General features: G+C 44.6%; 1 protein-coding gene across 6 annotated transcripts in view; it reads left to right on the top strand.

The window, feature by feature from the left end:
- Nucleotides 1–14,897, top strand: part of Clnk (cytokine dependent hematopoietic cell linker) — a 241,106-nt gene that overhangs the window by 135,745 nt on the left and 90,464 nt on the right. For all 6 annotated transcript variants that reach the window (XM_076546189.1, XM_076546190.1, XM_076546192.1 and 3 more), the window contains one exon: nucleotides 13,409–13,480. In XM_076546189.1, the coding sequence (XP_076402304.1) occupies nucleotides 13,409–13,480 (72 nt within the window). The remainder of the gene's footprint in view (nucleotides 1–13,408; nucleotides 13,481–14,897) is intronic.

Here is a 14,897-nt window from a genome sequence, read left to right as displayed (position 1 = left end):
CAGGTCCACCATCCTCATGCCACAGAATATTCCTACCTTCCTTCCAGCTCCACCTGGCTTCCTGGTACTGTTGTTTTTGCACCTGACCTGTGGCTCCCTGAGAGTGCCTCATCATCTTCCAATGTGTCCTCACAGCTCTGGTCATTCTACAAACCATTATAGGCAGCCTTCTCTATTCTGCGGACAACAGTCCCCTCTGCTTCATTTCAGGGGAGATGTCCATCTTTGTTCTGCTCACTGCTACATTCTACGCACTAACACTTCCTCTTACAATACAAACTAAAGAGGGAAAAGATTTTGAATGAACTTTGATAAAGATTGCAAGCTTAACTATTTATTGAAGACTTAATCTATTCCAAATGCTATTCTAAGCATATTGCATGCATTATCTCATTTAATGCCAACAGTGTTCTCAAAACATAGCAAAGGCTGAATACTTCCAGTGCCAAATGATGCTATTAAAAAGCCCCAGAGAGGCACAAATGGGGGTGGGGGAGACACATTATAATGATTAGCTTCAGCGCTGCCTTTCCAGGTTTGATTACCTTTTGATAATGGTTTGAAATCTAGTGTCGCCAGACACATGGTGAAATGGATCTGCTTGCAAAGCTCATCAGAACCAGTGTGGGAAAGGAACTGATTCAAAGAAAGATATACAAATTCCGAGGGGACTCTGGGGTCCTAGCCACTCTCCATTTCCATGAAGCCCAGTATAATAAAATTGAGAGAGAGAGAAAAAAAAAAACAGTCTTTGAGACAGACGGGTCTGAATTTGAATCCTGCAGTAGTACAGCTGTGCAGCCATGTGCAATGATACAGCTGTACAGCCATGTGCAGTGATACAGCTGTGCAAACATGTGCAGTGGTACAGCTGTGCAGCCATGCACAATATTTGTTGCCTCTCTGTGCTTCTTTTTCTCCATCTGTAAAGTAGGAATGTGGCTTAGCAAGTAATGCTCTAAGTAAGCAGAATTGTAAACTACCTTTCAAGGTTCAGTGTGTACCTTACCTTTTATTGTAGGAACACACTTTATTTTTTTATTAATTAATCAATTAATTTCTTCACAGCCTGATCACAGTTTTCCCTCTCTCCCTTCTCTTTCCCAGTTCCTCCCGCTAACATACCCTCCTCCCCCTCCATCCACTCTGTCTCCCTTGCCTTCAGAAAAGTTCAGACCTTCCATGTATATCTGCCAGCCATAGGATATTAAGTTGCAGCAAGACTAGGCATCTCCTCTCCTATTAAGGCTTCGTGCAGCAGGAGAAAAGGGTCCCACAAGCGGAGAACAGAGTCAGAGACAGGCCCTGCTCCCTCTGCCAGGAGTCCCACAAGAAGACCAAACCACTTCAACACATGAGCAGAGAGCCCAGGTCAGTCTCATTCAAGTTCTCTGGTTGGTGATTCAGTCTCTGTGAGCCCCCATGAGCCCAGAACAGTTGACTCTGTGCTTTCCCATGGTGTCTTTGGCCCTTCTGGCTCCCATAGTCTGCCATCCCCTTCCACAGGATTTCCTGAGGTTAGGAACCTACTTTAAACCAACACTTTCTCCTTTGGACTGGTATATCGGACAGAATTGTATTAAGGCTCAGCCTAGTCACCTTAAAGGCTTCCTGTGGGCCAGTCCCCACTCTCAGAGCTGGGAACGTGGACATGCATTAAATCTAATCTTTTCACTGAAAGATAAGGACAGGCGACTTAAGCTCCCTCAACACTCAGTTACTGAGAGGCTCAAACAAGATGTCTGGAACAAGAAGGCATGTGTTAAATGTTAATCCATGGATCTTGTAGAAATTGTAGGAAGATTCAGACTGTGACTCCTACTGCTTTTTCTGCTTCTAGAAAGACACTGGGAAAGCCAGATGTACCTTGGATAGGCCAGTTATTCACAATGGATGCCATGAATGTGTGAAGTTCAGGCTACAGAGAGAGAAAGAAGGTCAGAGTGTTAAGGTTCAGACTGTGGAAGGCCTGTGCTCCATGTTCAGATGTTCAGGTGATGGAAAAACCAAGTTTTAAAGTAAGGCCCCTGACTATCTGATGTTGGATGTATGGGATCAAGTGAGATGAGATGTGGTATGAAGGGGCGAGGGTCCCACTGTGAATGCCAGTGACCTCCAAGGGAAGAAGGTAAACTGAGGCAAGCAGCTTCTGTTGGAGCTTCTCATTTCCCTCCTCCACCTTGATTTCCTTCTTTTCCTTGGACCTTCTGAAGTCAGAAGTGTTGTGTTGGAAGACAGAGGGAAAGCTCATTCCCTAGGTGACTTTCTCTGTAAGTTCTTCCTGTTCTCTCGGTATCCACTGTCACTGATATACACTACAAGTCAGTTGTGTCCTTTTATTTGGGAGGGGATAGTTGTTACTAGGGTAGACTCACCAGGCACAAATCAAAGAGGCTTTTAGGAGATGTTTTAAAGGTTGTTTTTATGGTATGTACTGGTTTTCCCATGCTTTCTATTTTACATATGGGATCTTGGGGGCATGACCATCTACAAAGTAACTTCTACACTAAACATACCTGCAGGCCCGTGAAAAGGGTAGCCTGCAGCTGTGACTGCGTGTGCTCTTACACACACTGGTGACCATTTGCCACTTTATCCCCTGACAGTCAAGAAAGAACAGAGAGGAGGAAGCGTTCCTAAGCATGAGCCATAGGCTTCTCCTTGTCTTGGTTCATTTCTCTTTTTGCTGAATCGAACCTTAAACAAAAAGAGGAAAGGGAGGGTTTCGGGAAAGGGTTTATGGGGTTTCCTGAAACCTGCCATGGAGGAGGCAGCATTCCTTCCTTATTTTCTAAATTAGTTTTTCTTTCTCATATTTCTTTCACTTCTCGGGAGTTTCAGTGAGGGACATTCACTTAAAAGACACAAGGAGGCTTGGTTAGAAGTCTAAGGAAATCAAGGCCAAATGAAGGGACCGTGGAGGATATGGAGCAACTTTCTCTCTGCCCTGTTTAGTTATTTCCCTTCTCATTTGTAAGTTCAGACAGGAGAAGATGACACACACTCCTTTCCCCAGCCCCAGGCTCTGAGAATCACTCTTTTGGGCCTTTCTAGGAAGGGAAGAGTTAAGTTTAGACCCTTCCTTCTGCTCTCTCTTTGTATCCCAGAAGCAGAGCTGCTCTAGCCTAGAACATTCTGGAACTGCTCTTTGCCTTAGTAAATGAGAATTAGAAGTTCCTATGCCTATCTGTTGATTTTCTCCTGTACGAGCATTTCCTTTACTGCTATTCTGTATGACAGGATAACAAAAGGCCCTAATATTTGGAGTCTTAGAGTTTAGGGTACAAGATACATTTACAAAGGATGACTTCTGCAGGTGAAAAAGACTAAGAACTGAGGCATGACTCATTTCAACAGAGACCACAGGGATCTCTCTGAGTGAGGGAAGCCAAAGGAAGCATATTTGTGGGGAGGGAAGCAAGTCAAGAGAGAGAGAGAGCTACCTCCTGACTATAGGTCAACACTTAATGCAAGCTTCCTTATTTCCAACACATCTCATTTTACATCCTCAGCAATGAGTGTGCAAAGAGCTCAGGAAGACTAATCCTCTTCCCTCAGTGAAAAGATGGCATCTAATATATTTCATTGTTGACACAATAAATGTTTATTGTTGAAGGCTCTAGGCTAATTGTTAGAGCAGCATGAATGGGCTCAGACAAGAAATAATCTAATACTCAGTCACTAGTCGGGAAATCTTCGGCTGGAAGAGGGCACTGGGGTTTGCTTCCCACTTCAGTTCAGCTGAGGAAAAACATCAGACTTAAAGGATGCTGGTACTCCCTTGACTCGGAGACAAAAAGGAGAGGGTTGAGATCTGGGATGGGGTAGGCTCTCGGGAATTATAACAGTCATCACGAAAAAGCAAGTACCAATTCAGCCAACAGGCTCAGCATTGGACATTCACCTAGAGGAAAGGTTATTAGAAAGGGAAAATGACTGAGAAGACGTGAAGAATTAGAGGTAGGCAAGGGGAGTAGAAGAAATGGATTCATAGCCAGAGAAGATATCAGAGAATGAGAATGCTTCAACTCACCACGTTTGAGGCCACCAAGAGGCTCCACCTCCCTGGCATGGGTACTGTAAAACAAATCTAAAGAGGTGAAATGATTGAGAAATTTGTGGAGGATCTTTGAGTAGAAAGGGATTGGTGTCAAGATCAACGAAAGAGCCTTTCAGTCTGAATGAAAGATCAAGGAAGCTTTCATAAGCTGGGGGCACTTGACTAACTAATGCTGCTGAGTTCTCAGCAAATTACATGTACACACCCCTCTTAGCATAGGGTGTTGGGACTTTTCTACTCAATTCAGCTGAGTATGAATCCGGATTCTTCCTCTCCTCTGTTTAAAACAGAGCCAGGAATGTGGCCAGGACATGATTGATAGCAATCCATCATGAATGACACAATTAGGCGAATTGCCTGGTTTTGTTTTGTGTTTTTCTTGTTTATTTTTTGTTTGTTTGTTTGTTTTTGAGACAGAGTCTCCCTATATATTGAGATATATAGACTAGGTTGGCCTTGAACTCACAGAAATCCGCCTGCCTCTGCCTCCCGAGTGCTTAGATTAAAGGCATGTGCCCCCACATCTGGCCCATCATCCCTTGGCTTTATAGGTAAGGAAGCAGGGCTCATAACTCTTGAACTAATAAATTGAGATGGTGCGGGTCAGTGGAATAGTTAGGGTTCTGGGCTGTGTCACGCAATTAATCTCTCACTCTCTTGTAGCTGGCTGTCCTGGAATCATAGTCCGCACTGTGGATATATTCAGCACAGACGGGAGGAGCTAAACCGCTGAGTAATACCCCAGACGTAAAGCTATTTCAGAATAGAAATTTAGCTTATTGTGAAGTTATTTACTCACTTTCTGTTCTAACTCTACTCCTAGGTAAAGCAGGAACTGCTCCTATCACTGGTTAATTGTGATTTCCTGGTGGGCTGGGACACAATAAGATTCAGTACCTTATTGCATTGAAGTCTCTGAAAGGATTTGATATGAGACCTTGGTGGTATCCACCTCCTAGCAAATGCAGCTTCCTTCAAGATATAGGGGCATGATCTCATTGCTGCAACTGTATCTGGAGGATGAATGTGTAGTGTAGACCCAAGCACTCACTCTATCTTCGCTGGCTGCTTCAATCCAGAGGGGAAGAGAGCAGCCTACAGTGGTGGTATGTCAACCTGATGATGGGGCCAGTTCACCTGCCAGGCTCTCCTCAGTAGAAACAAGCAGAGATCCTTACCCAACTCTCTCATGGCCTGTCCATTTCCCTCATCTCTCAGATGCTTGGGGTTTGGGCTCTATGCAGGGGAGCCACACATTTTAAGGGAAGATGTATCTAACTACAAGGCTTCAGTAATTAGAGCCCTGAGTCTTGGTCTCTACTTCTGCAAAATGGGTACAAGATGAGTGTCTACTCTGAGGGCTTGTGAGGATGCAATCAGCTCACAAAGGGAAGTTTTTGTAAGAGGAGAGGTGCTTATTGCTTAGTGATATGGTCCCCACCCATTCTCTCTCTCTCTCTCTCTCTCTCTCTCTCTCTGAATGCAGTTCCAAATGGATGAATTTTCAAGATGTAGATAGATATAGATGTATGTAGAGTTAGGGTTACATAAGTAGAGAAAGGTGATGGTGAGGCTAGAGGTAGTGATGATGGTGGTGGTGGTAATGGTAGTGGTGGTGGTGATGATGGTGATCGTGGTGATGACGATGATGGTGGTGGTGGTGAGGATGGAGGTGGTGGTGGTGGTGGTGGTGATCGCATGTGCACAAGAGAAACAGAAATACAGAGACAAAGACTGTTAGGAATTGGCTCACAAGTTTGTGAAAGCTGGCAAGTCTAAGATTACCCGTCTGTTAACCTAAATTTGGAGATTTAGGTTAACAGTTGATACTGTCATCTTGAATCCAAATTCCTCAAGGCATCAGGTTGGTTACTGACAGCTTTTCCTGTGACAGTTTTGATGAAGAATTCTTTCTTTGGCATGTCAATCATTCTTCTGTCATTGTAACAAATTAGCTGAGATCAACTTTCCAGGAAGAATGGCTTATCGGGTCTGGGTCTGATGGTGTCAGAATAACCAGATACTAGTCTCCTAGCCCCACTGCTTGGACCTGCGACAGGACAGTAGATCATGGCAGGAATGCTCAGCAAAAGGTGGTCTGTTCATCTCTTGGAGACTGGAAAGCAGGGAGAAACAAGAAGGAGATGGGAGTCATAATATCCTCCTTGAAAGACACACTCCCAATGACATAACTTCCTCCCACCAGGTCTCACCTCCTAAGGCTTCCGTCACCTCCCTATAGGATGATAGGATGGTAAAGAAGCCTTTTGCACTTGAGCCTTTCCAGATCCAAACATAGTGCTCAGGAAAATGGTCTTTATTCTTAGGGCCATCAGCTTTTAGAGGATGGGGTGTGTTATGTGAATCATCTGCTGGATTCAGAGTCCACTGAGATCTTGGAAATGTTAATCACAATGAAGAAACATCTTCACAGTGGCATCTAGACACCATGGGCAAGTTAAGTTGACACATAAAATTAACCATCCCATCACAGGACTAGGAAGGGGTAAACAGGAGAAGGGTGAAAACCACAGCTTCTCACTGTGGTCAGTTGATTATCAAGTAGATTTTCATCTCATGCTTCTCTGTAAAGGCTGCCAAATACATTTTCAGGGTCCAGTCCACTAGAAGAAAAATATGAAATAGTAGGAAGTAAATGGTAGGGCTTCGTGAGCTTGAGAGAATGCAATGTATAAGTATATCTGAGGGGGTTAGGGAGGTAGGTCCACACTTGAAGTGTGTGCTGACATTTCAGAGCATTCAAGTTCAGTTCCTAATAAGCAAGTTATAGGCAGCTGACATTTGTAACTCCAACTCCAGTTGATCCAATACCTCTAACCTCTGCACTCGTATTCACCTACCTACACATAGACACATAATTTAAAATAAAATATGTTTTTAAAATAAGTGTACTCAAATTCAAACAAATAAAAAAAATGGTGGCAAGTAGGCTGTGTGGCTCTCCACCTTTTTAAGCTGGATGGTGGTGCAAGCATGTTGGCAGGTGAGGCATATGGGACCTGGAGAATGACATCCCTGTGATTAGCCTGACATTAGCCTGGCTGCTCAAGAGAGCACTAATCTCTTCCTGTGCTTAGATGGAGCTGTGTGCAGGAGTTTATACTTGAAGGAAATTCACGCATACCTCTGTTACTGCCAAGGGACCCCATGGAAAGAACCAAGAAGCATCTGGCACTTGGAGAAGTTTCTAGCAACTACTGCAGTGACTATTTCAGGGGACCTGGCAGCACAGACACAGCCTACCACAGTAATCACACTGGCATCTCACATGCAATAGCCGGAGGTTAGAGAGACAGGCCGTTCTGATGTTTGCTGGGCCCTGCTGAAAACCTTGTCAGACTTGAACTCCCAGGTACAGAGGGTTGCAGATGGTTGAAACGGGCTGCAGAAAGAGCCTGGCTGATTGGGCTTGTGGGCTTGTAAGACCCCAGTGTTGCTCAAGGGTCATTTCCACTCCTGTGTCTCTTCAGCGTAAGCACCGTGTGGAACAGACGGACTAAAACTCCCCTACGTGTCTCCACATCATGAAACTTGCTCTCTCTGTGCAATCCCCGCCGTCAGGTGTGAGTAAGGCTGATGAGTGCTCTCTCGCTTCTTCACGCACTGTGCTCAGCACAGCGCATGTGACTCCCCCAAGTGTGAGGTGCTGTTTCTACACACAACATGTCGTCAGTTCAGTTCTCCAGCAACTCCAGCTTTGCCTGAAGCTGTGCCTGCAGCTGTGCCCCAGGTTTGATTCTGACCTGGCCATCTGGAGGAAGCATCTGGCCTCGTAGATGGAGGACTCAGTCTCAGAAGACTGCCTCACTTCACATGATAGTGCCGAGCTTCAGGTTGTGACCAACTATAAATTGGGGTTCCCATGATACCTTCTCTGGGTTCAATTAACCTCCTAAAACAGCTCACAGAACTGAAGGAAGCACCTTACATACACGTACCCACTAATTACAAAAGATATTTTCAAAACTACAAACATGGAGTCAGATAAAGGGATGTATAAGGTAGGATATGGAATAGTCTCATGCACAGAAATTCCTACTTTGTGGAGTTGGGGTGTGCCACCCATCAGGCAACCTCCAACCAACATCTGGTAAGGAAATGAGACCCTTAGTCTATCAAGTTGAAAGAAACTGCATCTTGTCAAGCATCAGAGGTGAGGAGAAGCAAACCCTTCCCAGCTGAGCTTTCCGATGAGAATCCAGCTCCAGCTCACACATTGACCATAGCCTCAAAGGAGGAAACCTGACCAGCTGACTGCATCTCTGTACTCTCTCATCACCACCATGCCCTCTGGTAGCCATCAACGACTAGTACAGGTTGCAATTTCTAAGAAGGAAACAAAATGTGATGTGAGCTCACTAAAGCTCACAAATAGCAGTGGAAAAATCTTGACAACAATGATATCCAGGAAGGGCTCCCTGTCTGACAAGAGCAGAAGCCGGTGCTGTACACCGGGGTTCTGCAGAAAGATAAAGCATTATCACGCACTCAATGATCAAAAGAGGCCAGAAGCCAAGAAGCAGCTCCGCTCTGCCTCCCCAGTGGTCTGGTGGCAGGGTTCATGGAAGGAAGAGAGGAGACACTGCTTGATGATTGGGTGATGAAAAGGAAGGGGCTTGTAGGAATCTTTTACAGGGACCCAGAGGGTCACCGTGTCTTTTTAGAAACCACATGCTTCCTTACAGCAGAGTTATGCTCTGAGCTGGGAAGTTTGAGTTTATGATGTCCACACTTTTAATTCCAGCACAAGTGGATGGATCTCTCTGAGTCCTAGGCCAGCCTGATCTACATAGCAAATTTCAGGACAGCCAGGGCTACATAGAAAGACCTCATATTCAAAGGAAAAATAAATAAAATAAAAGGTCATTGGCCCAATGAGCTGGCTTTTGTGCAAATCATATTGAAAAGCTGGATTACAATTGCCTTTGAAAAGCTTCTAGAAGCTTTCCTGAAAAGATAGCTTTAAATACTCGAGTTCAGAGAATTTTTGTTTGGGTGTATGCAGTCCATAGCCAGTTTCAACGAGAGACTTGACACATTGCCTAAAGAAGGGGAAACCCCTTAGGGAATTCCAAGAAAGAAAATCTCATGGACTTCCCCAGGGAATAGAAAGGCCCCTGGGAAGTGGGGTATTTTGTTAGGTGGTGAAAGACCAGAGTAAGAAATCGTACAGTGTTGCTCAGTGCACTGTAACGACAGTGAAGACTGCCTACATATAACAACGGGCTGTAAGAGGGCTCCATCCTGGTGAGTCCTCATTTTGTTAGGGTGAGCCACTGTGTGTGTGTTTCCCAAGCATGCCATGAAGGCAGTCCAGATCAGTCCGTGTCCAGTCCCAGGTGTGCGTGGTCGGAAGTGCAATGAGTGGTTAAAAGGAGCCACACTGCATGTCCTTTTTCACTGAACAGTCCCTGCCCTGCAAATAACAGCATCTTAGCAGTGGTGTGGGGTGATGGCTAACTGGTTTGTTTGGCTCCGCCATTTTGCTGTTCTACTCTTTGGGTGGAAGAAAGCCACAGCTTTTCTGCTTGGAAATGCTTTCTGAATGAGGCTGTCACTGGCCAGTCCTTTTCTGGTTGCTCCATGTGGCCTTCTCTCCACATCATGGATTATGTGGGAAAGAAGGAAACTTGATGAGTAGACTAAGAAAGCCTGGTGGTAGGATGGTTAGACAAAGTTAGAGTGACAGATGGCTAACCCAGTCTTCAGTATATGCCAGAATCCTGCAGAAGTAGGCTCTAATGTCAGTGGAGGAATGATCCTGGTAGTGAGAGAAAGAACAAGTAGGCAGAGAGAGCAGAGAGAGAGAGAGAGAGAGAGACTGGGTGTGGCGTGGGCTATTGAACACTGAAAACCCACCCACCCCCAGTGATAGACTTCCTCCAACAAGGCCACACCCACTCCAAAAAGGCCACACCTTCTAAATCCTTCTAATCCTTTCAAAGAGTTCCACTCCCTGGTGACTAAGCATTTGAATGTGTGTGTCTATTTATGAGGGCCATTCTTACTGAAATTACCACACACAGGTGGTAACAGAGTATGAGATGGACCCTACTGTACAAGGATGCAGGAGGAAGGCTCAAGGGGAAAGAGGAAATCAAAGGTAGCCTATGCAGAAAGTGTTGAATCTGGACTGAGGAGGAGATAGCCAAAAGGGAAGCTGAGCTGGCGAGGGAGGAAGTAATGTATGTTTCCACAGAGTAGGAGGTGATTGCCATGAAATTCATTGATTGATCCCCTGATTCTGTGTCTGGTTTTTTGTTTTTTGTTTTTTGTTTTTCAAACCTGTGGCACCTCCAGCTTTTCTGGAGCATGCAGAGTCCTGTGTGTAACAACTTAGTATGGGTTCTTTCCCTGGGGAACGCTTAAAGACAGTGACAAGCTAATAGACCAGCAGCTTAAGAATGCAGCGGTGATTTATTTTACCACTTAGGTGGGATGCACTGGGTGAGTTCAGCGGGGCCCCAAATGACTGTGTCTTTAACGGGATGCACATCTGCACATCTACTCTTACGACTATTGTAAACAGCACCAGCAAGCACAGTTTCAGTGCCCATGCCTGTCCAAGGTCAAATTTCCACTGAACACAAAACAAACATGTTGGAAATCCTGTGATAACATTTTTCTGGGCTATCTGAGACATTCTTTTTACAGCTGTTTTGTTTTGGTTGATGTTGTTTGGTGTACATGTCTAAAACCTGAGGGAGCTCTAGGGAGTGATTTAAGGCAGAGAGAGGCATGAACGGGAGGAAGCCTGTTAATGACCCCTGCTCTCTGAGAGCATTTTAAAAACAGACTTCAACTGCTTGCCAAGCAGGCAGCTAGCAGCCATTTGTTTTTCAAGCTTGTTACTCTCTGCCTTGACTAACTCCCTTCAAAAAAGCTCCTCCTCCCCATCCTCCACTCTCCTTTCCTCAGCCCCCTTCCTGTACACTCTCAGTTTTTGGCCTCCGCTGGCCTGCTCATCCTGGCCTCCTCAGCAGCAACCTAACACCTGGGCAAGAGATGGGATGTGCTAATCACTGGACCTGTAGCACCTGCTCTGCCACCAGCCAGCTTGCTCGCCTAGAACCCACTCTCCACTCTCAGCCTGTGAGATGGCAGTGAGTAGAGGGAACACCCATGCTCAGTGCCCAGGATGATCATTTAAAAGTTAAGTTATGCACAGTAAAGTCTCCCAAGAATGAAGGCCTGGATGAGTCAGAGGATACCAATAGAAAGATCTAGAAAACAGTTGTTCATTCATGTCCAGAACTTAGAAGAAACACCAATGTGTGGATTACATTTATGAATCAGTTTTACTCAAGAGGAAAAATAATAATGAAACAAAAAATAATAATGAAAAAAGATACAAGGGATAATGCAATCATACAATCATTTTTAGATAAATGGAAAAGAATCAGAACTGGTAGTTGAAATTCATGAACTAGAGGATCAAGTCCCACAGTGACAATCCCTTCCCTTCACGATGTACTGATCATGTTGTATCCTGTGGTCTACACACAAAATGCCAGGTGGGGAGGGAACCTCAGGTGATCCTCAGGTCTGTCCTAATGGCCCAAAGTCCTGTGTGCACTCCCACATGCCCGCATAGGCCCACTGTAGGTCAGGCACAAACCCAGGCCCAGGAAGAGAGATCTTCAAGTCTCTGCGGTGGTGGAGATGGAGCCTTGGTGGTTCTGTCAAACTATACATTAACACAAAAGTAAGGGGCTGGAGAGATGGCTTGGTGCATGAACTGTTTGCTGTAAAGTTTGAGGACCTGAGTTTGGAATCCCAGAAGGCATGTCAGAGCAGGGAATGGTTGCACACACTCATAACCTCATCACTGGGAGGAGCAGAAAAAGATGGATAGCTGAAGCTCATTGGCCAACCAGTATAGCTGAAATGATGGGCTTCACATGTAATGAGAGATCCTGCCCCGCCCCCATAAAAGAGATTGGTAGAAATGGCAAGGTAGCTTAGCAGGTGTAGGTGTTTGATGCCAAATCTGACCTCCCCAGAAGCCACGTGGTAGAAGGAGAAAAATTAATTCCCTGAAGTTGTTTGTCCTCTGACCTCAACCTACATGCTATGTGTGTGATAAGCACATGAACACAGTAAATAAAGACACTGATGTCCACATCTGGCCTATGCATATGCATGTATTGGCAAGCACCATCTCCCTCCCTCCCTCCCTCCCCCCCCCTCTCTCTCTTTCTCTCTCTCTCTCCCTCTCCCTCTCTCCCTCTCCCTCTCCCTCTCCCTCTCTCTCTGTGTGTGTGTGTGTGTGTGTGTGTGTGTGTGTGTGAGAGAGAGAGAGAGAGAGAGAGAGAGAGAGAGAGAGAGAGAGAACACACAAATAAGTAAATAGAAATGTGAAATAAAAACTCAGCCAGGAGTCACGAAGGAGGAAGCCTGCAAGGTCAGGGTGGGGATGGGATGCTTGACAGAAGCAGATCGAAACTGAAGCAGGAAGACAAGGCACATCTCAGAAAGGGCTTTGGGGCGGGGAGTAGAAGGTGTTCAAGGGCCAAGAAACAAGTTAGCCCAGGCAGACAGAAGAGGAGGGTTGTGAAGTTAGATTAGCTAACTAGTTGTCATCGAGCAATTGTGCAAGGGAAAAAAAAATCCCCAGAAGCATTTGATAAAGCCTAGGGAATGTCTGCAAAAAAAAAGAGAGTATGCTGAACCGAACTAATTAGATGAGCTAAAGATGCATAACAATGAAGGCTTATGATAGTAAATGTATTTAATGAATTTTAACAAATTAACTCAATTTAAAATCATTTAATCTCTTTGTGGAAAATGCTGTAACAGAGTGCCTAAACATTACTTGGATCAGAGCTGTGCTTGCTAAATAGTCTGCCTTGCTATGTGGGCTGAAGTTTTCTGGATTTTTCTCAAATTCAGCTGACACAGTAAAGCAGCTAGACGTGTGCCTGGCTGAAGTCGCTGTCCCCACAGTCACTTATGAGCCTTCTGTCAAGCTCACAGCCGAGGTCCATGCTCTTCTCTTTCTAGATGAGCGGAGGGACTCATGGGGCTTGGAGAAGACAACTGTGATCATGACATCGATGTGAGAGAGACAGCCTCATCTCCACCTTGACCTGGGCACTTCCTCCATCCCAAATCCTGACCTCTAAAGCAGTTTTAAGTAATTAAGTTTCTTTAAACGTGTTTTTAGCCCCAGTGGAAATGCAAAGAGAATATTAGAGAGATGTGTGAGGCATTAATTACTCAAATCCGACTGGGGGGGGGGCTCTTTCTATGAATGAATGCACTTCATTAATTTTTTCCTCCAGCTCTTCCTGTTTCCCAGATATAATCTATTTTCTCTCATCCCAGGGGCAACAAAAGGACAACAAAAGAAGGATTCGATGATTTGAGATTCCAGAACTTCTCTCTGCTGAAAAATAGGTCAGAATGTTTACTTATTTATTACTAGAGGAGTGAAAGTTTTAATTCCATAACAGATAAACTGACTACCACACATACACAGAAATAGACATACACACACACACACACACACACACACACACACACACACACACACGGAATTACACAGACACACACATTCATACACAGCATCACACAAAGAGAAACACACATAGACTCACAGAAAGAGAGAAATTCACACACAGACTCACACATTCACATACAGAGAGACTCAAATATACACAGACTCATGCACACACACACATATACAGAGAGAGACGCACATAAACTCACATACACATACACACAGACTCATACACACAAAAACAATGTTATTCTCATTGGATTACTTCATGCAAGTGAAGAAAGGACTTGAGGTGGGTTGGCCAGACAGCTAGTGTATGACCACACCTTGGCTGATGGGGCCCTGGTCTGCACAGCTGTGTTGGCCAGGGCCTCTTCTACAGTCCACCCACTGGGATAATGGGTTGTAGACACTAAACTGAAACCTGGTGCTTGGAACATGTGACTTGCCCAAGTCCTCCGGAGGTGGTCTCTCTTCCCAGCAGTACCGAAGGCCTCCTTATCTATCAAGTGCTGACACCCTCACCTAGATCACGCCAATCTTCTCCATGTGTTCTCCAGGCCCTACCATGTACCACTCTGCCACATCTCTGAGATCCTAAGGCATGCTGGAGCAAGTGAACTCCCTCTGCACAGCAAACCAATGCCCTCAAGACAGAATAGACAAGTTATTTTTCACAAACATTTTAAGAAAAGGGAAATTTGTAGCTGTGCTCAGACTTCTTTAATGTTTACATTACACGCATTTGAATAATGCATTTTAAGTCTGTTTTTCTTATTTCTTGACAAAAGCAAGAGATGAGAAATGGAAGGGTTAGAAGCCTTCCTTCCAAGATAGAAGGTTGAAGCAATTACATACATCAAAGTAATATTTACAGTTACATTTGGGGGGGGGAAGACAGAGAGGAGAGTGGTGTTGTTTTTTTTGTGTTTTTTTTTTTTCAGAAGCAAATTATTTCAGGATGTGTCATAGCATGCTCAAGATATATTAAAAAAGAGCAACTGATGATGCTTCTGCAACCTGTTCCAGGCCATTTATAAACCAATTTTTTTTAAATTCCCATATTCACACAAATCTCTGTACCACTGCATATTTTATAATGAAAGCATTATATGAATATAAATTAGTTTTTGAGATATATAAATCAAATTAAAATGTCTGAAAATGACATATTTCGGTCCACTCTCTTGCTTTAGTATCTGTTAAACCAATATGTTCATTTCCCATAAAACGACAATCACTGGCATTGAGCAATGGAGGAGGGGGATGCTGCCGATGGGTAGTGTCACTGTACATATCGAATCCTTCGGGCCT

This window comes from Peromyscus maniculatus, chromosome 10 (assembly GCF_049852395.1).
Source record: "Peromyscus maniculatus bairdii isolate BWxNUB_F1_BW_parent chromosome 10, HU_Pman_BW_mat_3.1, whole genome shotgun sequence".
Lineage (NCBI taxonomy): Eukaryota > Metazoa > Chordata > Mammalia > Rodentia > Cricetidae > Peromyscus > Peromyscus maniculatus.
Note: the sequence above shows the minus strand (reverse complement) of the source record. Positions and strands in the feature narration are given on the sequence as shown.